Source organism: Podarcis raffonei, chromosome 3, assembly GCF_027172205.1.
Source record: "Podarcis raffonei isolate rPodRaf1 chromosome 3, rPodRaf1.pri, whole genome shotgun sequence".
In the NCBI taxonomy this organism is placed as follows: Eukaryota; Metazoa; Chordata; class Lepidosauria; order Squamata; family Lacertidae; genus Podarcis; species Podarcis raffonei.
In genome coordinates, this window is record NC_070604.1 from 486,590 (window position 1) to 511,780 (window position 25,191).

A 25,191-nucleotide genomic window follows, 5' to 3' on the forward strand; every position below is an offset into this window, starting at 1 on the left:
ATCTAGATCAAGGGAAGTAATAGTGCCACTGTATTCTGCTCTGGTCAGACCTCACCTGGAGTACTGTGTCCAGTTCTGGGCACCACAGTTCAAGAAGGACACTGAGAAACTGGAACGTGTCCAGAGGAGGGCAACCAAAATGGTCAAAGGCCTGGAAACGATGCCTTATGAGGAACGGCTAAGGGAGCTGGGCATGTTTAGCCTGGAGAAGAGGAGGTTAAGGGTGATATGATAGCCATGTTCAAATATATAAAAGGATGCCACATAGAGGAGGGAGAAAGGTTGTTTTCTGCTGCTCCAGAGAAGCGGACACGGAGCAATGGATCCAAACTACAAGAAAGAAGATTCCACCTAAACATTAGGAAGAACTTCCTGACAGTAAGAGCTGTTCGACAGTGGAATTTGCTGCCAAGGAGTGTGGTGGAGTCTCCTTCTTTGGAGGTCTTTAAGCAGAGGCTTGACAACCATGTGTCAGGAGTGCTCTGATGGTGTTTCCTGCTTGGCAGGGGGTTGGACTCGATGGCCCTTGTGGTCTCTTCCAACTCTATGATTCTATGATTCTGCTTTTACCTCCTCTACTTATTATTATTACACAGGACAACAGAGACAACAACTACAGGCAGAGGATTTGAAGCAAACAAAACAACCAGAATCCACTCTAAAAAGTGAAAAAGTATTAGGTTCTGCAGAGAATAGGGGACCCAACCTATACAATCAGAGGCAGGGAAGATCTGGAGAGCAGGATGGCTCCTCCCCCTGGAAGAGGCGGCAATACTTTCAGGGAACCCTGCCTAAAGCCTCCAGTTGGAGGAGCCATCCACTCTTGCAAATCCACCACCTTCTGAGGGAGTCTGTTACACTGTCTGACAGCTCTTACCATCAGAAAGTTCTTCCTAATGTTTAGTTGGGATCTCATTTCTTATGACTTGAATCCATTGGTTTGTGTCCTGGAGCAGGAGAAAATAAGCTTGCTCCCTCTTGCATGTGACAGTCCTACAGATGTTTGAATATGGCTACCATATTTCCTCTCAGTCTCCTCTATTCTAGGCTAAACTCCCTCAAGCTCCTCATAAGGCTTGGTTTCCAGACTCTTGATCATCATTCATAAAAAGAGGGGGGCGGGGGAATGAGATTCATCTGGCATGACTTGTTTTTGAGAAACCCATGCTGGGTCTTTGTAATCACAGTAATCCTTTTCTAGGACCTTTCCTGGTATCAATAAGGTCGCCAGTCGGTAATCACTTGGGTTTTCTGTTTTCCTCTTTTTGAATATGGGGACATCATTTGCCCACCACTGATCTGCAGAGACCTCACCTTGTTCTCCAAGAATTCTCAAAGATTATAGACAGAGGCCCTGAGATTAAATCTGCAAGTTCTTTTAGTACCTTTAGATGCAGTTCATCAGGCCACGGAGACTTGATTTCTTTTAAACTACCTAAGTGTTCCTTTACCACCTCTTTTTCGGCTACAGTTCCCTCCTCACATCATTTATTCTGTTATTTGTTCCAGAATCACAGTTTTAGTCTTATACCTTTCCCTACATAGCAGGATTTCCTAGATCTACACCACTCTCAAGAAGCAGAGGTAGAACACTTGGTGCTCTCCAGTTGTTAAACGATCAACAGTGTTTTACTACAAATAACGTTTTACAGTATTTAATTTTTATTTTATTATTTATAGGCTGCCTATCAGATTACGCCTTCTCTTACAACCACAAAATAAAGCACAACATACCTGGGAGCCCTGGCGAGCCAGGAAACCCTATTCCTGGTGGACCTGTCTGGCCTTTTTCACCAGGCAGGCCAGGCGTTCCTGGGATCCCTGGATCTCCTTTGTCACCTGTGCAGTTAAAAACAAAATGACTCATGTTTAGTTCTAACCAGTGCTTTTTTGGGGAGGGGGTACGCAGGGGTACGCATACCCCTGAACATTTTGTGAATCTTTGCACTTTTGTCCATTTACTGTATTTATTTCCCCCCAATCTGAACTATAAAATTGTGATTTTCTTGAGTCAAAATGAGAGTACCCCTAAACACATTTTTAGAAAAAAAGCACTGGTTCTAACACAAACAAGAGAATTTGGGTGGAATGGGAGAGCTACAGAACAATTCTCCACATTAATATGAGATAAACTACCTTGGATGCCCTGAATTCCAGGGGGGCCAGGAATACCATCTGCTCCTGGAGAACCAGGCAGAGAAATGACGCGTCCAGCTTCACCTTTGGGTCCTTGTAATGCATTAAAAAGATACATGCTTGTTAATTTGCTATGTTATCACTCAGTTGCTTTTCATAACAAGTAACATTATCTCAATAATATACTCTCCTACATTTAATGGATGAAAGAGGAAGAAGAGAAGAGTAACTCAGGTTGAAATCCTAAACATACGTACTAGGAAGTAAGTCCCACTAAATACAGCAAGACTTGTTTCTGAACAAACACGCATAGGATCCTTCCGCATCCAGCAAAGAATAACATTTTTACCATACTGGTATACTGTTACACTATTACTAGCACATAGTCATTTTGATTCTTTTTCCAAATAAGCTTTCTGGCGTTTTACATTGGTTCTTTCCCCCCAAGAGCACCAGCAACTAATGTTTTAAGTTGCTTCCCTATACAGGCATACCTTGGCTTACAAATGCTGCAGGTTGCACATTTTCGGGTCACGGACCATGTCGAACCCGGAAGTACCGGAATGGGTTACTTGCGGGTTTCGGCGCTCGCGCATGCACAGAAGCACAAAATCACATCACGCACATGCGCAGATGCGCCAAATCGCATCACACGCGTGAGCAGACGCAGCACTTCAGGCTGCGAATGCTGCGGGTTGCGAACATGCCTCCCGCACGGATCACGTTCGCAACCACAGGTATAACTGTATATAAAGCTGAAAATATTATCATAGCTACACATGAATAGAAGTTATGGGAAATGGACTTTTTTTACCTGTGCATTTTTGTTCTCTGAGGTGCTACCAAGGCTTTCCTTAACCTGGGGGTGGTCCCTCCCTCTGGAAGACACAAGATCACTTGCTCAAATTCTTCTCCAATGGGAGAGACCACCTTGTCTGGCTTGTGCCAGCTGCTATGAAGAAATGGTTACATTCTGGGAGAAAAAATAATTTTTAAAATTTAAATTTAGTTATATACATTGCTGGGAGGGGAAGTTTTAACTGTGTGAAGAGATAAATAATAGCTCACTTCTGACCAAAACAAGGAAAAGCCTTCACTGGCCAGGTCAGAGGGCAGCTGGAGCCCGGTCTGGCTAGAGCAGAACTGAGAGACTCTGGTCTACATGGCATACGTCAAGGGAAGTCCTCTAGGAACTAGTGAGCTGACTTGCAAATGAGAATAAAAGTGTAAAGAGCCTATTAGCTGTGCAAAGGGGTAAGAACTGGAGAAATAATATAGCTACTTCTCTGAAACAACAGTCTCAATCTGAAAGCAAGAATAACATCATTTAAAAAAGCAGAATTCAAGTAAGAGTAACCTATTTTTATTTTTTCCCAAGTCTTTTATTTTTTTGTATGAGATTTTTATTTAACTTTTTCATAATACAATAAAATAGTAACTAAAAAAGTACAAATAAGGATAAAAAATACGGAGTCTTCTCTAAAAGTAATTCTTATCCCCACAGAAGATAGTAACTAGCTCCTCCCAGCTCTCACCTGAGCTCTTTCCTTTCTTCTCCCAGCCTCTCACCTGGGAGACCAACATTTTCCTGTCTCTCACCCAGGGTCCTCCATCAACCATCTCCCACCCCCATGAGTATACAATTTCTGGACTTTAATAAAGGCACCAGACATAGGACTCCAAAGGAAGAAGGGAAAAGATTGAAAACAAAGAAGAGAGACAAAGAAAAAGAAAGAAAGAAAAATAAAATAAAAGAGATAAAAAGACAGAAGAAAAAGAAACATTAGAGAAAGGTACAAAGAAATAATTTCCAATTTTCCATCTGCCAGTACATGAAAAAGGATTGTTTAAAACATTCAGTCCATGCTTACATCCATCTTCTCCACTTTCTGTTAAACAATATAGTGGTGCCTCAGGTTACAGATTCTGCTAACCTGGAAGTAGTACCTCGGGTTAAGAACTTTACTTCAGGATGAGAACAGAAATTGTGCGGCAGAGGCGGGAGGCCCCATTAGCTAAAGTAGTACCTCAGGTTAAGAACAGTTTCAGGTTAAGAACGGACCTCCAGAACGGATTAAGTTCTTAACCAGAGGTACCACTGTATTTTTTTTAAAGTCAAGGTGTCTTAGAATCATTCATTTCTATTTCCAAAGCAAAGTCCAATTGGTAAATGTCAATCACATGTTTTCTTTTAACTTTATCTCCATTAATTCCCACCACCATTACTCCATATTGAGTAAATAAATTCTCCCATCCATGTCCATTTAAAAATCTCTCCACTGTGGTCACATATTGGGCTAATATTCCATATTTATTATTATTGTACATCCTTTAGTTCACACCCAGTTTTGTATGTTCAAATTCCATTTATTCTTGTTTTTCCATTTCCTGTTGTATTTATGATAATATCCTGATCTCCTCTTCTAGGACCTTCCATTTTCATTTTTTCCAATCTTTTTTCCATAAATTTAGTAGCAGCAGTCTCTGAATTTGCTCCAAATCGTATGCAAAATAAATTCTTTCTGCTAGAACTGAAAAACTGAAGTTTTCCCAAAGCTTTTTTATTATTATTATCTCAACTCCATCAATGTAATATCCAGATAATTATCCATTTCATCATTTGTGATTTTATATTCTCCTCCTCCAAATCCTTGTATGGAAGGCATTTCCATTTCAGCATCTGTTTTCTTCAATTAAGCTATTCCATGCCAATTTTTTAGTAGTCCAGTTGGCAGAACATGAGCCTCTTAATCTCAGGATTTTTGGTTTGAGCCCCACATTGGGCAAGATCCCTGCATTACAGGGAGTTGCATTAGATGACCCTTGTGGTCCCTTCCAAGTCTACAATTCTATGATTCTGTGATCATCCAGTCCTTCCAGCTTTTCATTGATTTGGTCTGAAGCCTCTAGGTATCCTCCATTTCCATTTCATATATCTCTGATTCATTTTCTTTCCCCCTTTCAACAACTCTTTTTTGAGAATGCAGGACCTCACTCCTCCTTGCCTGTTCATATACTGGTACCTTGTACACTGTTTTGTACTTTCTGAAGGACTCCATAGGATGCTACCTTATACTGAGGCAGACTATTGGTCCATCTAGCTCAGGATAGTCTACACTGACTGGCAGAGGCTCCCCAGGATTTTAGGCAGGGTTTTATTCCAGCCCTCCCTGCAGATGCCAGGCATTGAAAGTAGTCATAGAAGGCTACAATTCATCACCATGGGAGTTGTCTTGTAGTGTCCCACAGGGTTCCAGGTTGTTCCACATGCTATTTAACATATATACAAAGCCACTAAAAATATTCACCAGGAGATCTGAAGTGAAGTGCCATCAATATGCAGATGACACCCAGACCCAGCTCTTAATTCTTTCTTCCACCTAAACAGGGAGAAGTGACTGATGTGTAAGACTGGTGCTTGGAGGAGATGATGGGTTCTGTGTGTCCCAAGTTCTCATCTCTAGGGGGTGGGGAGACAGCCTCTTCAAGACAGGATGGCCCTTCCCTGGAAGAAGCAGGTCCACAGCTTGGAGGTGCTCCTGGGTACATCATCAGTGCTGGAGGTTCAGGTGATCACAGTGGATGGTTCACTATATATGGTCCTTTTTGGATAGAAATGACTGCCCTTGAAGACAATTTGAAAACTTAAATTGGTTCAAAATCCACCAGTCAGGTTACTACCTGAGGTGCTGTTTAGATCTCACATAGCCCAAACAGCTTCACTGGTTTTCAGTTTCTTTCCACCAAACTAACAGTCTAGCTTAGTGAAAATAACACCCTATATGAGGAACAAGCAGGGTTCAAAGCTGGATATAGTACCACTGACCAGCGTTTTATACTCTCCTATTATCAACAAATACACCAATCAAAACAAACATAATCTGTTCGCTGCCTTCATTGACCTATCTGCTGCTTTTGACTCAATCAACCATAATAGACTGTGGGAGAAACTCTCAAATGCCAATATAGACTTACAACTATTATTATTAATTCATGAATTGTATTGCGGCACCAAAACACGAGTCAGAGTGGGTTTAAAGGGAGGTCTGTTGGACGCATTCAAGACATCAAAAGGCGTGAAACAAGGCTGTATATTGGCTCCCACACCCTTCAACTTTTACATAAATGATATGGTGCCACACCTAGCACTGGCGCAATCCCCCGCCCCATCAATTAGCAATAGGGAAATATATTGTCTGCTGTATGTCGATGATGTGGTGCTCCTATCACTCTCCTGATTAGGTCTTAACAATCTGCTTACAGCGTTTAGCATGTATTGCAAGTGGAAAGACCTCGTCGTGAATTACCCCAAGACCAAAATTATGGTCTTTGGGAAGCGTAGTCCCAGATTCAAATGGAAAATGGATCAGCAGAATCTGAAGCAAACATGCTCCTTCAGATATCTGGGAGTTCTCTTCACTGAGACGCTGTCATGGAAGGGGCACATTGAGGCTACGAAACTCAAAGAGCAGAAATCTTGTGGGGCATTAATGGTGAGTGCCAGTTACTAGAACCTGTGTTGAAAATCATTGCCAGCGAAGTGGTTTCCCAGATGCTCTATGGAATAGCGATATGGGGCATGGACCCAAAGGCTAACAAAGCCTTAGAAATAGTGCAGAACAAATTCCTCAGGAAAGTGCTCTCGCTCCCCAACGGGATCCCAGCTGCTCTCTTTGTGCTGAAGCTGACGTGACAACAATACAGGCTAGAATTGATTCCCTGTGCCTAAATTATGTGAAAAGACTTCAATCTCTTTCGGAGAAGAGATTTCCTGCTATGTCTTACATAGAACAGGAACAGACCAAATGCTGGAAGGCTGGCATCCAACGTCTCTTGTCCCAATATCAATTACAAGATCTTCAGGTGACCATGAAGATGGATAAGAGGCACTTAAGAGATTGTCTCTTTAGGTCTGATGCAGAAAGGGATCTAACCATGATTGCTTCTACCAAGAGCTCACCATGGTTCCCACTTATCAAAACAGAGTATGCCCAAGCCAGATACCTGACAAAGCTCCCTCTTTCTGTACTAAGAATTGCTTTTACAGAACTACGATTTCAATTGATGCCCTCGGCAGTGTTGGATGGACAGTACAGCAAAGTACATTACAAAGAGAGACTCTGTCTGTGTGGACAACCCTGCGTGCCATTATTTATTGCAGTGCCTGTTATACTGTATTTTTCGCTCTATAGGACACACTTTTTCCCCTCCAAAAATTAAGGGGAAATGTGTGTGCGTCCTATAGAGCGAATGCAGGCTGCGCGGCTAACCCGAAAGCCAGAACAGGGAGACGGAGCGCTGCGGAGCGCTGTGTCTCGCTGTTCTAGCTTGGGGATGGCTGCCCTGCAGAGGCTAGAAAGGCTGTTCCCAAGCCAGAACAGCGAGACAGAGCGCTCCGTCTTGCTCTTCTAGCTTGGGGATGGCTGCACAAAGCCTCTGCAGGGCAGCAGGGTGCCTTCACCCTGCTGCCCTGCAGAGGCTAGAAAGGCTGCCCCCAAGCCAGAACAGCGAGACGGAGGGCTCCGTCTTGCTCTTCTAGCTTGGGGATGGCTGCGCAAAGCTATCCCTGAAGGCTTTGGAGCGTAGCAGGACCTCGCGCTGCACTCCAAAGGCTTCAGGGATCTTTGAAGCTGGCGGTGGGGGAAAGCAGTGCTTCCCCCCACCGCCAGCTCCACAAGCTCGGGGGGCAGCGGCAAGGCTGCACGCAGCCTTTGCGCTGTTCCCCGACCTGCTCTTTGGGGCTGGTTGGGGGGGGAAGCAGTGCTTCCCCCCGCCAGCCCCAAAGAGCAGGTCGAAAGGAACCTGAAGCCTTCGGAGTCCAGCGGGAACTCCTGCCGTGCTCCAGGGGCTTCGGATTGCCTTCACTGAAGCCTGGAGAGCGAGAGGGGTCAGTGTGCACTGACCCCTCTCGCTCTCCAGGCTTCCAAGGTAGCCGCCTGAAGCCTCCAGAGCACAGCGGGAACTCCTGCTGCGTTCCGTAGGCTTTGGGTGAATGCACCTTTAACGCACCTTGTTTTAGAGGGGGAGAACAAGAAAAAAAAAATTTCCCCTGCTCTCCCCCTCCTATTGTCCGGTGCGTCCTATAGAGCGAAAAATACGGTATATAGACCCAAGAGACCGATTTATAAAACCCCTGTTTACGAATGTAAAGCATTTGAATGGGGGGAAAGGGGGAAATGGCTTCTGAGCGACACTGACAACTTTGTTACTTTATGTGCTGGCAACTAAGAAGATCAGGAAGAAGGAACTAGACAAAATAGCAGTCAACTGCAAAGGGGATTCGGATATTTAATTTGGCACATCATACCTGAGAATATTCTGCTATTCTATTCTATTCTATTTAATGCAACAAATAATTTTAGTAGCTGTGACCGTGGTTTTATTGTATGTCTGTGTCCGATGATTTTTATGGTTATTGTTGTTCTTTATTTCTTGTTTTTTCTTTTTGTTCTTCTTCTGAATGATGCCATGGCCTATGCCTAGCACAATAAAAAGTTTAATTGGAATTGGAGTTTCTTTCCAGGCCCAATTCAAAATGTTCATGTTGGGGTTTAAAGCCCTAAATGACTTAGGCCCCAAACACTTGGAAGACCACCCCCTTCGCTACAGCAACCCTCAAGTGGTAAGGAAAGCAGAGGAACCCTCTTCTTAGCTCTTCCACCCTCAGAAGCTTGAGGGCTGGTTGCTTAGGAGAGGGCATTCTCTGTGGCAGACTCTAAGCTGTGCAGCTCTCTCCCCACAGAGATACATCTGTCATCTCCATTATACAGCTTTCTGCCAATGCTCTTTACATCTGACACCTGAAATGTATATTTTAAGGATTCACCTTGTTTTTCTGATTGTAAGTGGCTTTAAACTGTTTTTAACATTGTGTTTTAATTGTTGCAATCTGTCCCGAGAAGCAAGGATGAAGAGTGGGTATAAAATAAATCATAGTTGTACAGGAAACTATTAGACACTCTTACTCTCAAATGTTAGGGACGCGGGTGGTGCTGTGGGTAAAACCTCAGCGCCTAGGGCTTGCCGATCGCATGGTCGGCGGTTCGAATCCCCACGGCGGGGTGAGCTCCCGTCTTTCGGTCCCAGCTCCTGCCCACCTAGCAGTTCAAAAGCACCCCTAAGTGCAAGTAGATAAATAGGTACCGCTTTATAGCGGGAAGGTAAACGGTGTTTCCGTGTGCTGCGCTGGTGCTGGCTCGCCAGAGCAGCTTCGTCATGCTGGCCACGTGACCCGGAAGTGTCTCCGGACAGCGCTGGCCCCCGGTCTCTTAAGTGAGATGGGCGCACAACCCTAGAGTCGGACACGACTGGCCCATATGGGCAGGGGTACCTTTACCTTTTACTCTCAAATGTGAAAATCAAAAGGTAGCACTTTTTAGATCTTAATGTAAGTCACAGAATTTGAAAAGCGCTGAATCTTAGCTTTATTTCTCACTAGCTTATTGATTCTAACAGTACAATGTTGTCCTTTAGAGTCTTTTTTCAAAAACACATGAACATCACATTGCATGAAGTTTCACATCAGTTCTGCTGCTATTTCTGTGACTGGTTTTTAAAAAAATATTTTGTGCAGTTTTAGTATTGCTGAAATTGTCATCTGGGTAAATAGTAGCTATTTGTATGACTACCATCAGTAGTGTTACCTGGAAATCCTGGTGTGCCGGGAATCCCTGAAAGACCTTTGTCCCCTTTATCACCAGGTGGCCCAGAGGGCCCGACCCCTGGGGAACCAGGAAAACCTCTCTCTCCACGGGGTCCTGGAAAACCACTTATTCCTGGGAGGCCACGTTCTCCTTTTAACCCAATTGTTCCCTGGTTTTAAGAAAACAAGAAAACAATAACCTCTTCACCTTATACATCAAAGAGTAACATTTATTTTATGATATTGCATTAGTTTAACTAAAGTAGCTGGATTAACCATTACAATAAACAAGCTCCAGCCACACTGGATTATTAATAAATGTTTTCCAATGTGCATAAATTCTGTTCCTGAAATGGGATCATTTAAAATTACTTGCTGCTCAGAATACAGTTGCCCCTCATTATAAGACAAAAGCAACTAGGTTTCCAGTAGGGATGTTGCTGAGACCCATTTTGTTATGTTTGGAAAAGAGTGAGGTTGAAAGGGTGGGCTGGATTTAGATTGCCTTGGAAACAAGCAAAGATATCCACTGACTTTTTAGGAAGAAAGTAACAGCTTGTTTTCGACATAATCCAAAGTGTGGGTTGGGAGCTCAGCCATCACCAGTCTACAGATGTGGGTATATTTAGAATATTTGTAGCTATTCTTCATTTAAAAGGGATCATATGTAGGATATATAGCCAACACTGTGCCCTCCAGATGTTGTTGGACTACAACATTCATCATCACTGCCACTGTCATGCTGGCTGGGCTGATGGGAAGTTCAACCATATCTATGGAGCCCCATGTTGGCTACCCCCGATGTACAGCCACATTTACTGCTTGGATGAGGAAGAGTGGTGGAAGCTTCCCACTCAAGAGACCCCCAGAGGAGGGAACAAGTTGGGAGGTACTAGAAGCAGGAAGCTTGAGGGATCATTAAGAGGCAGAAGCAGGCAAATGGCCCAGAACAGGGCAGAATGATGAGGTTTCCAGTTTGGATGCAGGTTGCAACAGAGACAACAGAGGGGAGCCAGGTCCTGCATCTCTCCCCCAGATCCATCCTGACAGCTCCTCTGCTGACGGCTCTCCGGCCCCACTTACCCCTAGGATGTTACATGTTGCCGAGCAACGAGCCAGACAGGCATAGAAGCTCCTGGAGCTCACTGTAGAGGAAGATTACAGGGGAGGAGCCCTAACTAAGAAGGCTTGAGAGCGAAAGAGGGGCTGCATGCCAGTTCAAGCAACTTCTTAATTAGGGGAGTTTGCGTTTATGAGCCTCCTTGTATTTTTTCCTTTCCTTAATACAGAAACTAACTGCAAGTTAGCCTTGCATCTTCCTCTCTGACCTGCTCTTCCTGTCAGCCCTTTGACAACAGGTGTAGTGTAGTGGCATAACCAACCGGTTATGCACTTTGCCATAAAGTCACCAAACCTACATCTTTTGTGGTAGTGAGTGACAAAGGTTTGGCTGTCACAGAATGTCACAGACTGGGTGAAAGTGTGACATCAGGGCCATTGCACAACAGATAAATATAGTAATAAAATAAGAAGAACAAAGTGTCAGACCCATTCTTGAAAATATCAACATGGGGAAAAATTAAACTCAGGTTAACAGTGATGTTTAAACACAGTAAGTGCACCAAAAATGTTGAGAGCTACCTAGTCTACTTCCAAGCAGGTATTATTGCAGGTATTCAGCACTGCATGCAGAAATATTGTAATGGGATTTATCTGCAAGAGCGTTCCAGTGAATGAGAACTGTAACGTGGAGTGTTGCTATCAGATGTGTATAAGAAAGATAGGGTGAACGTGCTGACATCTTGTGACAGTAATACCCTACAGTTAATATAGTAGACAGTACAATGGGCAAACATAGACATACACCTACCGATGCACCTTTAAGACCTGGGGCACCTGGCAGGCCATCCCGCCCTGGTCTTCCTTCTCTTCCAGGAACACCTGGAGGTCCAGGGAATCCTGGATCTCCTTTATCACCTTTTAAATCAGAGTCAAAAAAAACATCTCCAGGTTCCCCTTTTGCTCCTGGGCTTCCTGCCAGTCCAGGTACACCTGGAGGTCCCTGAAATGACATTATAGCATCATTAAATAAATAATAAAATATATTTTAATAAATCAGAAAAAAACTAAACAACCTCAGGTTTTAGTGCTAGATATTCAGGTGACAAATAATGAATCGCCAAAATTGCTCATATTCAGTTTTTCTGTGTGTGTTGCTATGAAATAATACAGACCTCTAAATTTCCTGAGAACCATGAGAATCAGAACTTGCCACTCCTTATAGCCAGACAGGTCTAATGGAACCAAGAGCTTGCTTTTTTTTAAAACAAATTATTCAAAATTATAACAAGACATATTATCCAAAGACATATCATCCTTGTTCCCCCCCATTTTTCCTCCCTCCCCCCTCCCACACAAAACCCACCCCCCATCCCACCCTGACTTCCCTCAGTTCCAGTCGTTGGTTTCTCTAAGAATGCTGTTTTCTGCATGTTACAAAGTTGTATAGATCCTCAAACTATTTAGCTGATTATTATCAATAAAAGGTTTGTGAATGTTTATTCAAAACTGGAACCAAGAGCTTACTGAAATGTTTGGAAAGGTTATATAGTCCTTCTGTAACTTTCAACTCAGAATACATGTGAAGGATTGCTTATTTAACAGTGCATCCACACACTCATATATAATTTGAATCTTCCTGCACACAAGAAGCTCACATACCAAAGAAAGTAAACTGAACAAAAGCATGCAGCTTAAAAGACAGGGGCACTGTATCTCTCTTTTCAAAACAACACAAAACCAAACAAAAAAACAAAACAGCAAAACTGAATATGCTCTAAGCCAAGAAAGACTCTTTATATATGTGAAGGATAGGTTGATGCCCCAGACTACCTGGTTGCAAGGAAAGGTGCAATAGTTGTGGTGCACCAATATGGTGTTTAGCTCTGAGATGCAGTGTACTATGGTGATAGCCACCAGTGATAGCATTTGAAGAATATAATGTGAAGCGGGATCAATTTGTGGTTCAAATGGAAGGCTCTCTATTGCTGACAGGGTGGTGTATCTCTATTGCTGACAGGGAGGACAGAAATTAATGCTGAACCAGAGATGAAAGCAGAGTTGTCCCTCTGAGGATGCACTTCAGGAAAGGGTGAGATGAGTTGACTTCCAGGAGGAAGATGGTGCACTAGACAATTTCTGTCAACAGCTCGTTGACAGAGATAATTATGTGGTGATTCTTTTCTCCTTTTAGTTTTCATTTAAATTAGTTTGTTTTTAATTGCTCTGTATCATGAAAAAGTTTCAATAATTTTTTATGGGGGGAAAAGGACTATGAGATTTTGGATAACAGCCTAGAGAGGGAGTATGCCTGCCTTCAAAGAGTGTTCAGCCTGAGGACAAGCCATTCTGGAGAAATGGAAGATGGGAGACTCCAGCTCCCCTGGGGCAGATACTGTATCCTTTGCTGTTTACCCAATGACAGTTCCATGGGGATAAGAGAATAGGAATTATATACCAAATAATAAAATACATTTCCTTAGTTCATTTGCTGAGATGATGTACCTTGAAACCAATTACTGTTATAAAGGCATTATCTTATATTATATGCTGCTGAAGAAATGGCTGTGAAATATTTGGATCATTTACTTACTGTCATTCCTGGAAGACCCTCAAATCCAGAAAGGCCCCTGTCACCTTTAGCACCCTTTGGTCCTGCAACACCTTGTAAAGAATAGGAAAATATAAATGTAACTTACAAGTATGAGGGGTTCTGCTAAGAAATATTTTTTCATGCCATTTGCTCTTCTATAATTTGATATTCTAAGAAAATTCATTTAAATATATAAAATATTTCCAGAAACAATAAAAGTATACTGCTCAAAGCACTGTTTATTACAGTGGTTTTCAACCCGTGTGCTGTGGCATCCTAGGGTGCCTTGGATGATGGTCAGGGGTGCTGCGGGCAACCCTGCCCTCTGTCCCTCTTTCCTTCCTTCCTTCCCTCCCTCCTCTGATGCCCTCTTGCTTCTCTGCCTCCCAACAGCCTGCACAGCTGTTTGTTGCAGCAGCCCTGGCTACAAGCTCCGCAGGCAAATGGTGCTTCTGGGGCTGGTCAGGGGGTGCTTCCCAGCCCCCTGTGGGGCAGTGTGAGGAGGCACATCTCTTTGGGGTGGGGTGGGGCAGCTCAGAGACCAGGGGCGGCAGCTGCAGCTGCCTAGAGGACTCCCAAGGATAGGGGGGAGGAGGCTGAGGGAACTCTCCACAAGGGAGGGTGTTCGAAAAAGGGTGAGAGGCTGCCAGCTCTGCAGGCAAAGGGTGGCATAACTATAATAATAATTTATTGTTTATACCCTGCCCATCTGGCTGGGTTTCCCATAACTGGGCTCCTGAGCCTCACAAGGGTACACAGAAAGAATGTAGTTGGTCAAGGGAGCTACGGACTCAAAAAGGTTGAAAACCTCTGGATTATTAAGATCTAATAATGTAAATTTAGGATTATTTGAGATGATTTTCAAAAACAGATTTTTATTTTAGTATTACACTTGAGCAATCCAGGATGGAGTGCATGCACAGCAGTATCTTCTATCCAGACAGAGAATACAAAAAAAGGAAATCAGTTCCTATAATGTCACCCACATTGATGATAAGTCACTTTCAGAGAAAAGCTCACACAAGAATTTCAGAACTGCTGTAGAGAATGCTGAAACTTTACAAAACAAAAATAAAAGATCACAAAATGGTGTGGATATTGTGGAGATGTGGCACTTGTGTAACATATCTTCCAAATAGCCATAACACATTAAAATGGCAACATTAAAATGGGCATGTGCAAGATGGATGGGTGAGAAGAAAATGGGAACTTCTTCCTGTAAACTCCTGCTCATAATAGAGTGAGGAGGGCATTCTCAATCCTTTAGGAAATATCTTCTCATCTGAAGAAGGAAGAGCCGGATTGTACTTTGCTGAACTTTTGATGGCTCTGTTGAGGTGCTGCTTCCAGATCAGAGAGGAAAGAGCAAGGATTTCCTCCAGAAACAGAGAAAGGGTGGTCTTGTGTGGCCCTAACTATTCTCCCCACATGTGTCTGCCATCCAGAATAATGAAGCAATTTTTTCATCAGCCATTGTAGTTATCAACATCTTTGAAGCTTGCTGCCCGCACCATTTTGTATATGAAGCAATGTGATTGATGGAATAAGAGGAAGGCAATGCAAATCCTGGAGGAATCTAGCACAAATCCTGGAGGAGTCTACCACAGTGCTTATTTTGTACTTTACCTGGTTCTCCTGGAAACCCCTGGGGGCCTGGCTCACCAGCTAGGCTGGGTACATCACAGGTAAAACAGCCATCACCTTTTACCCCTATATTAAAAATACAGAGATATTTATCAGAGGGTTATGCTTAAGACCTTTACAAACCAAATAGTAATTCCCACAGAAAATAACCCTAATGTTCTCACTCAAGAAATATGACATTTTTACATATTTTCTCAGCTTTTACTTGACTGTATCACACTGTTGAATCACGTTAAGATTGTGGATAGTAATTAAAGAATATCTCAAAGGTTACTGTGACAACAAAAGCTTCCTGGCATATATTGAATGAGTCTTGTAACGTAATGGTGGAGAAAACTAGAATCAAGAAGGAGAAAAATAACATTAGAAACTGTGTAAAGAAAATCTAATTGCAAAATAGTGCAACGGGTATAGTTGGAAGGTTCTTTTTCATTTTAAACAAAATCACTTTCTATTTCTTCTTTTCTTTTCTCTATATTTGTAATTTGCCAGATTATTTGTAATGTGTAATGTGTGTATTGTATGTATTTTATGTTATATACACAATAAAATAACAACAACAACAACAACAATATTGTGGTCCCTAAATCCTTCTCATATTTACTACTAGCAAGCAAGATGTTCCCCATCATATATTTGTGCACCTGGTTCTTCTTGCCTAAGTGCAGAACCTTACATTTGTCCCTACTGAAATTCATTTTGTTAGTTTGGGCTCAGTTTTCAAATATATTAAGGTCATTTTGAATCCCTATTTCTGTCTTCTGTGGCATGAGCCACCCCTCTCTGTTTGGTGTCATCTGCAAATTGTATGTGTATCCCCTCTATTTCTTCATCCAAGTCATTTATAAATATATTGAACAACAACGGGCCCAGGACAGAACCTTGCAGCACCCCACTTGTCGTTTTTCTTCTTTAGAATAATGAGGAACCATTAGTGAACACTCTGGGTTTGGTCAGTCAACCAGCTACAAATCCACCTAACAGTTACCTTGATCAATACACATTTCACTAATTTCTTTGCAATAATATTATGGAGGTATTTGTCAAAAGCCCTACAGAAATAAGAATATACTACATCCACAGCATTTCCCTGATCCACCAAGCTTGTAATTCCATCAGAAAAAAGAAGACAGATTCATCTGGCATGACTAGTTTTTGAGAAACTCATGCTGGGTGTTAGCAATCACAGTATCCTTTTCTAAGTGCTCACGGACTGTTTAATTATCTGCTCTAGGACCTTTCCTGGTATCGATGTCAAGCTGACTCGTCAGTAGTTACCTGGATCTTCTTTCCCCCCATTTTTGAAAATGGGTACATTTGTCTGCTTCCAGTCCACAGGACCTCACCTGTTCTCCAATAATTCTCAAAGAGGCTCTGAGATTACATCCACAAGCTCCTTTAGTACCCTTGGGTGAAGTTCATCAGTCCCTGAAGATTTATATTCATTTAAAGTAGCCAGGTGTTTTCTTATCACCTCTGTTCCTATCTTTGGCTGCAGTTCCCACCTAGCATCCTTTATTCTGTCATCACCAGGTTGGACATTGCTTTTCTTTTTGGTGAAGACAGAAGCAATGCAGGTGTCAAGCAGTTCTGCCTTCTCTTACCCAGTAGCATTGGGGTGCAGGTGGCGCTGTGGTCTAAACCACCGAGCCTCTTGGGATTGCAGATCGTAAGGTGGGCAGTTTGAATCCGCATGACGGGGTGAGTTCCCATTGCTCTGTCCTATCTCCTCCCAACCTAGCTGTTCAAAAGCATACCAGTGCAAGTAGATAAATAGGTAGTGCTATGGTGGGAAGGCAAACAGCAGTCCTGTGTGCTCTTCCTTCCGTCACGGTGTCCTATTGCACCAGAAGTGGTTTAGTCATGCTGGCAACATGACTTGGAAAGCTGTCTGTGGACAAATGCCAGCTCCATCAGCCTGAAAGCGGAGATGAGTGCCGTCCCCATAGTCAATTTTGACTGGATTTAACCACCCAAGGGTCCGTTACCTTAATCCATTAGCATTTCTCCATCTTCTCCAAGCAAGGGACCTACTACTTGCTTCTTCTTCTTCAAAGCCAAATAAACCTTCACTATTTTTAATCTCCCTTGCAAGCCTGAGCTCGTTCTGAGCTTTGGCCCGCCTGACCTTCTCCCTGCAACTGTTGGCTACCCATGTATATACTCTTCCTTTGTGAGTTCTCCTTTCTTCCATTTCTTATACATGCTCTTCTTAAATCTCAGCTCATCTGTAAGCTACAATGGTCTCATTAGATGCCTCCCACTTTTTTGTTGTTGGAATTGTCTCCATTTGGTCTTCAACATTTTACCTTTGAGAAACTACCATCCATCTTGGACTCCTTTTGAGCATTTCTGACCATGGAACTTCATCCAGTAGTTCCTTAAGCTTTTTAAAATTGGCCTTCTTAAAGTCCAGAGTGTATGTGTGACTACACTCAGTTTACTCTTCCCTCTGTATAATGAAACCCCAATGCACATGATCACTTCTTCCCAAGGTTCCTAATACTTCCACTTCATTGACCTGTTCCTCCCTGTTGATGAGGACCAGGTCCAAGAGGGCTGGCCCTCTTGTTGCTTCTTCCACCTTTTGAGAAATGGAATTGCCATTGATGCAATGGAGGAATTTGTTGGTCCTTACATTCTTGCCGGTGTTTGAGTTCCAACAGATATTAGGGAAGTTGAAGTCTCCCATGACTACTATATCTCTCCTTTTTGAATGTTTAGTAATCTGCTATAGGAAGGCATCATCTAAGTTTTCAGTCTGGCTTGGTGGTCTATAGCAGACATCCATAGGAAGGTCACTGGTTTCCCCCCTCTCCTACAATTTTTACCCCTATACTCTCCATCTCCTTTCCCTGCTCCAGGTCATGGATGGGTACACATCCCTTACATAGAAGAAGAAGAAGAAGAAGAAGAAGAAGAAGAAGAGGAGGAGGAGGAGGAGGAGTTTGGATTTGATATCCCGCTTTATCACTACCGTAAGGAGTCTCAAAGCGGCTAACAATCCCCTTTCCCTTCCTCCCTCATAACAAACACTCTGTGAGGTGAGTGAGGCTGAGAGACTTCAGGGAAGTGTGACTAGCCCAAGGTCACCCAGCAGCTGCATGTGGAGGAGCAGGGAATCGAACCCGGTTCACCAGATTACGAGTCCACTGCTCTTAACCACTACACCACACTGGCTATATAATGCTATATAATATAAGATATATAATGCTACTCCACCCCACCCTATTTGGTCTATTCCTTTTGAACAGATTATACCCCTCAAGTTCTACATTCCAGTCATGTTGCCTATTAGGTCATATTTGCCACCCTGTATTAAGAGCTCAAGTTCTTCCTGCATGCTTCCCATACTCTTCATTTGTGTAGAGAAAACTAAAATCACGAGTCATGCCTCTGTCTCCCTTCACAGGGAGTCAACTGTCACCACTGCACATCTCTTCCCTTTCTGGGGAACGGTACAAATTGTTCTGTACACTGTACCTTCCACGGCCACATCAGTGTGTTCTGAGGTCTGCCACTGCTGTTCTTGCTCCTCTGGCTGATAATTGGAGAATTGGTGTCCAAGATGAGGGAATGTCATCAACTTTGTAGCTCTAGAGGCACAGCATGCCTCCTGACAGTCCTGCCTTTCTGTGTCACATTCCTCCAGGGGTTCATCTCCTGTATTGGTCAAGCTAGTTGGGGGCTGCTGAGTCACATATTCCCTGACTTCATTTGAGAACCAAGAGCCTCTGGCATTTTTTAAAATGACACTCTCCACAGAAATGCAGGGATGGAGAAAGCTTCACTTGTTGCTTGTTGCCTATCACCAGCTGTTAAAGGTGCAGTGCCTTGATTCACTTTGAAGAAAGGAAAGTAGCGATTCTGGCATTGGAGAAGATAGGGCGACTCCTTCCTAGGAGTCGCCTGTCACTGCACACAATCAGCAGCGGCTACCTCCTCCCAGGAAAAAGAGGGGGCAAAGTGACTCCAACTCAAGATGAGAAAGGGGCAACTAGGCAGCTCAATTGCATTTTGCTAAGTTATATTTTGTTGATGTGCTGGGCAGGCTAGAGTCATTAGGCTCAGAGGCGGAGCTAGCTGCTCTGGCACCTGGAGCAGCACACATGCTGTGCACCCGAGGGCGGGGCTAGCTGCCCTCAGGGGCAGGGCGAGGGTCCCAGGGGGGTTCTGCCCGTGGCATCCCGGGGGGGGGGGCGGCAGTGATGTCACCCCCCCTCAGAGATGACACCCGGGGTGGACCACACCCACTGCACCCTGCCAGTGATTAGGCTGTCACTATACATTCCTTGGTGCCTTTGTGTATGGCAAATGTGCAGGTGTTGTTGGTGTGTAATGTCCTGCTTGAAGGATTGCTGCAGTGTTGGGAGTGACGTGCAGAATGGACCTTGTGGGATTATCTGCTGATACTGCTCTACTATGTCTTTCTTTGCTGTCCCCTGAGCTGCCTGAATGTGCCCATGCCATGCGGGTATGAGTAAGCCCCTGGAATAGCAGGTTCATGGAACTGGTTGTCTAGAACAAGCTCTACTTCTTTTACCTGGAAGGTTCTATATCTATGTACATCCAAGGTCAGTGTTGGTACCTTTTTCTCCCCTTTCTCCCAAGAAGCCATGCTGGCCACGAGGCCCAGGAGGGCCTGGATCACCAGGCTGCCCAGGTTGGCACTCCAGAATTCCATCTGCAGTTTGAATGGGGGGGAAAAACACAGAATGGTTTCTATATGGCAAATCCTATTTCTAAAAAATATATGTCAGTGACATGGATCACTCTTACTTGAGAGAAATGGTAAATCACAGGTGCTGCTTGGACCAGTTCTCACAACTGGGGTAGCTGGAAAAAGAGCTACTATAGTTGTAGAAACTGCTGCTGGTTCTATCTGCAACCAGATCCTTCACATGGGACATTTCTCCATGAAACCAGAGCATTATCATGACTAAATATGGACCTGGACTGCCTGCATGGCCTTAAGGCAACCACTGAAGTATATTCCTCTAAAACATAATATGTAGTTATAATAAAAAGTAAACTAAAATAAAACAATTATAAATAAAATAATAAATGAATAAAAATAATATGTAAACCAGAGCTGTTGTATACACATTAGCATGCAAAAACCTGAATTGAGATGCCACAAAATCATATATATTTTATCTGCTTGCTAAATTTGCTTGGGAGGCTGAATCGGCTTGAAAATAGCCCACAGCATATTTAAGTCAAAATAATGCTAATATTCTCAATTCTAAGATTCTTTTCCAAATTCAGTTTTTTACACACTAAAAGTTCATTTACTTCCCATATTTGGCAAACAGTACACACATTTCCCCTTACAGTAGGACAATTTGTATGTGTTTGTGTGAATATGTCAATTTATGCAAACATACAGTTCAATATTTTGTGCAGCAACAAAGGAAAAAGTTGAACTGATTGTACATTTCTGTTCTCAGGAGCACGGGGGTGGGGGTCATATACCTCCTCTTAGGTTTCTGTCAGAATGACACTAAGGAGCCCAGCATCTGACAGCAAACCACATATAGCCCTACCAAGTGAACTTCTATATAAAAACAAAAGGGCACACATTGAAGAAAAAGAAACACTGTACTGAGACTATATTAGTAGTTGAATGCTGATAAATTCAGACATCCAAAGAGAACAAACCAGAGGCTACAGGCTCTGATTGTGAAGATCATCTGCCTCTCTTTCAAATATGGCTGGGAAAATTCTTCACCATGGAACCTCTTGAGAAAGGACATTTACAGTATGCTTCAATTATTGATTTCTCCAGTGATTGGGGTGAGAGATGTCTTTAGAAAAGCAATTCATTTGCAGGGTAGCATTATAGTCTCATCTGTGGGACACAATATTTTGGAAGACACATTGACCAAAGGCTTCACCAGAGAAGGCAAGTGTGTGGCTGTAATAGTGAAGGTAAACTAAAAGGCAAGTTCTATAAACTGCAAAAGCAGCAGAACTCGAGGAATTAATTGTGATACCTGAAGGGACAACTTATTCTGCAGCTGCTTCAGGAAACTGTTTCATCCAGCAGAACCCCTTCATAGCCTCCTAGAGGCCTATAGTTGTTGCTTTCTCTCTGCTTGCAAGGACTGGACATTGCCCCCTTCTGCTTGGAGCCTCAACCTCTTATGTAACAGGATGCTCTGCTTCAGAAGAAGAGGCTATGCAGTAGTTAGGAGGTGAATCAGAAACCTGTATGTCAGACTAAATTCTGAAATATGTAGAGGATTAAAACTGCCTTGGGAAGCTGACCTAAGACCCTTCCCCTTCAGACCGCTCTGGACCTCTTCCTTCTGAACACATCCAATCAGGACACATCCCAGAAGATCGAGAAGAGACACGACAGAGCTCAGTCAGGAATCAAATATGAAGACACTTACTTGTGAAACCACTTAACCAAGCCAAAGTCAAGGTTTTGAAACAGGAAACAGAAATTTCTTCTAGAATGAGGCACCACATCTGAAAACAAATTCATTTAACCAATTCTAAAAAACCCATAATTTTCTTTTTAACCATTATTATGACCATGGGTGTAACATTTCTTACTATCTCGATTTTTTTGCACTTTAAAAGGACTGTATACTTTGGGCTGCATTTTGACTTGCCTGTTGCAAAAGGTGGGCCTGGAAGCCCTGGTACACCGGGAAGTCCTGGAGGTCCATCTCTTCCTTTTGGCCCAGGCAATGAAGATCCAGGAGACCCCCGGTCACCCTTTTCTCCTCTCTCGCCCGGAAAACCAGGTGCCCCTATTATCCCAGGACTGGGTTGCCCTTGATTACAATAATGCAGTGAAGTAGGCATCAATAAAACCAACAGAAAAAATATTGACCAATAAGTTGTTTAATAACAATAAAATAATTGCAACACCATAATATCAGCTGAGATACCATACTGAGATACAATACTGAATCTGATCCTAAACTACCTCATGAGTTCAAACAATAGCAAGATACCGCATTTTTCGCCCTATAGGACGCACCGGCCCATAGGATGCACCTAGATTTTTTTTTTTGGGGGGGGGGAAATAAAGTAAAAAAAATTTATTTCCCCCCCACCCAGGCGCAGGGCTGGGGCGGTGGAAGCCCGAGCTTCCCCCTCCCCCAGCCCCCAGAACGGGACCCAGAGCCATGCCGAAGCTGCGTGCAGCTTTGGCATCGCTCTGGGAGCTTGCGGGGCTGGGGGAGGGGGAAGCCCTCCACCAGCCTCCAAACCAGGTCGGGAGACAGCGGGATGGCGCGCTGCGCCTCCCCGCTGTCCCCCGAGTTTGCGGGGCTGGCGACGGGGAGGAGCAGGCTTCTCCCCCCCGCCAGCCTTCTAACCAAGTCGGGGGACAGCGGGATGGCGGCGTTCCGCCTCCCCGCTGTCCCCCGAGCTTGTGGGGCTGGCGGTGGGGCTCTCCAGGCTTCAGCGAAAGCCTGCATTCACCCCATAGGACGCACACACATTTCCCCTTCATTTTTGGAGGGGAAAAAGTGCGTCCTATAGGGCGAAAAATACGGTAGCTTATTTATCAGAGCTACTTGTTCAACCTAATTCCTAGAAACATCCACCTGCATAGGGCCTATTGAGGGCAGTATTTTCCTAATGAGTCCCGCCAGGGCAAGGATTTCCACCTGTGTAACAGTGTTGCCCCCCCAGCCCCCCTCCCTCCACAAATCTGCTCCAGAGGGTTAGGGGAACCCCTAGAACAGATTTAGGGAGCAAACAGGGAGAGGAAAGGGGGAGAACATTCCATTGCACATGCAGAAATTTCTGTACTGACAGAACAATTGCCATAGTGCTGTGCTGGATTCCACTCGTGAAGTTCAAACATGCAGAGTGAGCTTTGGTGAGCTGTTTATGCGCAGTACTGAAGCAATATGCCCAAGAGAAATTTTTGTAGAAATGTGTTAAACTGGGCACTGATGTTTGTCTAAAAGTTTTTTTTTCTTGTTCCCAGCAGACCTTGGTGCAACCCATTTCATCTTAAGACTGTGACCAAATGTAGAATTAAGGCTCCAGCATCATCCAAACTCGCTTCCCCCTCTCCCCACATTGCTCTGTTTACCATCTAGCCTGATGAAGAGATCATGAGAACTTAAAAGCTTCTGTGCCATTCTGTGATATTTTGGTGGCCTTAGAAATGTATTGCCCTAATATGGATTTTGGAATTCTTTTAGTGAACCAACACTTTTATCTTTTTGTGCAAAAAGTTTTAGAATTTACGTGGAAAGGCAATACGCACCCTAAAACAAGACAACCAAATAATGAAACAGTCTTACCTGGTAGACCTGGTGCCCCTGGTAGACCTGGAAAACCTGCAAAAGCAAAGGTAGTGGATTCTTAGATAGTAAATATTTGAACTGCTTGGTATAATTCCAGGGACAGTCCTAGAATTAGAGAAGCCTCCCTCGTTTCTGAATTGATCTCATAATGTCCCGGTTTTACTTTTTCCCCTCCTGCACATCTCGGAGAACAATTAAAAGTGATGCTGGGGTGTGTGTGGGTGTGGGTGTAGGTGTGTAGGTCGCTGGATCACCATCTGGTCGTGGTGAGTTGGCTTGCATGTTCCTATGACCCTTGTGAGCGAAGCTGTCGGGAATCTCATACTCCCAACAGGGTCACTCAAGGTGGTGAGGTCAAAGGGAAGGAGCTAGACAAAGAATGATCCAAGAAGTCCTCAATGGCAGAAGAGGCGGATGATAACAAGCGATATGTTACAATGGCTGTGGAGGCGGATGAAGGCTGCAGCAATTAGGAATCTACCGGTTGGTCGTGACTACTTCATGCCATCGGAACAGAGCCCTACTTCGAAGACTATGCGTTGGTCAGCGTGCACTGATCTACACACATAAAACAAATCCACGCACAGGTGTCTTCCAAAAACCCAGCCCAAACCCCAAAAGTCCTATGGCGATTGGCAAATGGTAATTGGGGCAGGATCGTGAAATCTGGAAGCCCCTAGTCATGAACCGGCACATGGGCGGTGGATACAGATTCAGTTGTTCTAACTCTAGGAAAGAGGCAGTTGAGCAGCTCAGCAGCTGTATCCATGACTGAGCAGCCCTTTTTAGGATCTGCTCTGTTCACCCCGAAAAGGGGAAGGGGCTAGAAAAGGTGCCCTAAACATAGTCTGCCTTCCTTTTTCCCTGACTGGATTACCGCGCCCAGTGGGGTCACCACTTAGCGGTCATAAAAGACAATTGAACTTTGAAACATGGAATATACGGACTTTGTCAGATAACACAGACAGTGAGCGTCCTGAACACAGAACTGCCATCATTGCAAGAGAGCTGTGATGTTTTAACATCGATATTGCAGCACTTCAAGAGACTCAAAGAGCAGGCAAGGGACAACTGAAGGAAGAAAAAGGAGGCTACACTTTCTTCTGGAAAGGTCTATCTGAACAAGAACATCAAATACATGGGGCAGGCTTCGCTATCAAAAACGATCTTGTGAAGCTCCTGTCAGAAGTCCCTATTGGCATTAATGAGCAACTCTCAACCCTTCGAATAAAGCTCACCAAAAACCAACAGGCTACTATTATAAGCGCTTATGCACCAACACTGGATGCCGATGAAGACATTAAAGAAAAATTTTACTCTCAGCTGGATACCGTCCTATCAGAGACGCCTAAGGAAGATAAAATTATCCTCCTGGGTGATATGTGCAGCACACAACCAACACACTCTTTCGACAGAAAAATAAATTTAAAACTTCATGGAGGCATCCTCAGTAAAACCACTGGCACTTCTTAGACTATGTTATTGTCTGTGCTAAAGATCGCCATGATGTGCTCCTTACCAGAACGATGACAAGCGCCGATGACGGCTGGACAGATCACTGACTAATATGCTCCACGATGGCTATTGAGATTATACCTCAACGCAGGCTTCAAGGAAGGAAGCCAAGGTGCAAAATGAACACTCAAGCCCTTCAAGATCCCATTAAGCGGGATTGCTTCCAAACAACTCTTAAGGACCATCTGCTTTCAGAATTCCCTGATAACACCGAGAAACACTGGACCAAGCGAAAAACATTCATTATTGCAGCCTGTGAACAAACTATTGGACACCAAACCAAGAAACACCAGGAGTGGTTTGATGAGAATTACAGTGAG

At 43.8% G+C, this 25,191-nt stretch overlaps 1 protein-coding gene across 1 annotated transcript in view; it reads right to left on the reverse strand.

The window, feature by feature from the left end:
- Window positions 1-25,191, reverse strand: part of COL4A1 (collagen type IV alpha 1 chain) — a 168,892-nt gene that overhangs the window by 68,541 nt on the left and 75,160 nt on the right. The window contains exons 20-28 of the mRNA XM_053380246.1: window positions 23,354-23,389; window positions 21,698-21,862; window positions 19,663-19,758; window positions 15,057-15,140; window positions 13,431-13,501; window positions 11,649-11,840; window positions 9,780-9,948; window positions 2,137-2,229; window positions 1,735-1,839 (exon numbers count right to left, since the gene is read on the reverse strand). Of these exons, the coding sequence (XP_053236221.1) occupies window positions 1,735-1,839; window positions 2,137-2,229; window positions 9,780-9,948; window positions 11,649-11,840; window positions 13,431-13,501; window positions 15,057-15,140; window positions 19,663-19,758; window positions 21,698-21,862; window positions 23,354-23,389 (1,011 nt within the window). The remainder of the gene's footprint in view (window positions 1-1,734; window positions 1,840-2,136; window positions 2,230-9,779; window positions 9,949-11,648; window positions 11,841-13,430; window positions 13,502-15,056; window positions 15,141-19,662; window positions 19,759-21,697; window positions 21,863-23,353; window positions 23,390-25,191) is intronic.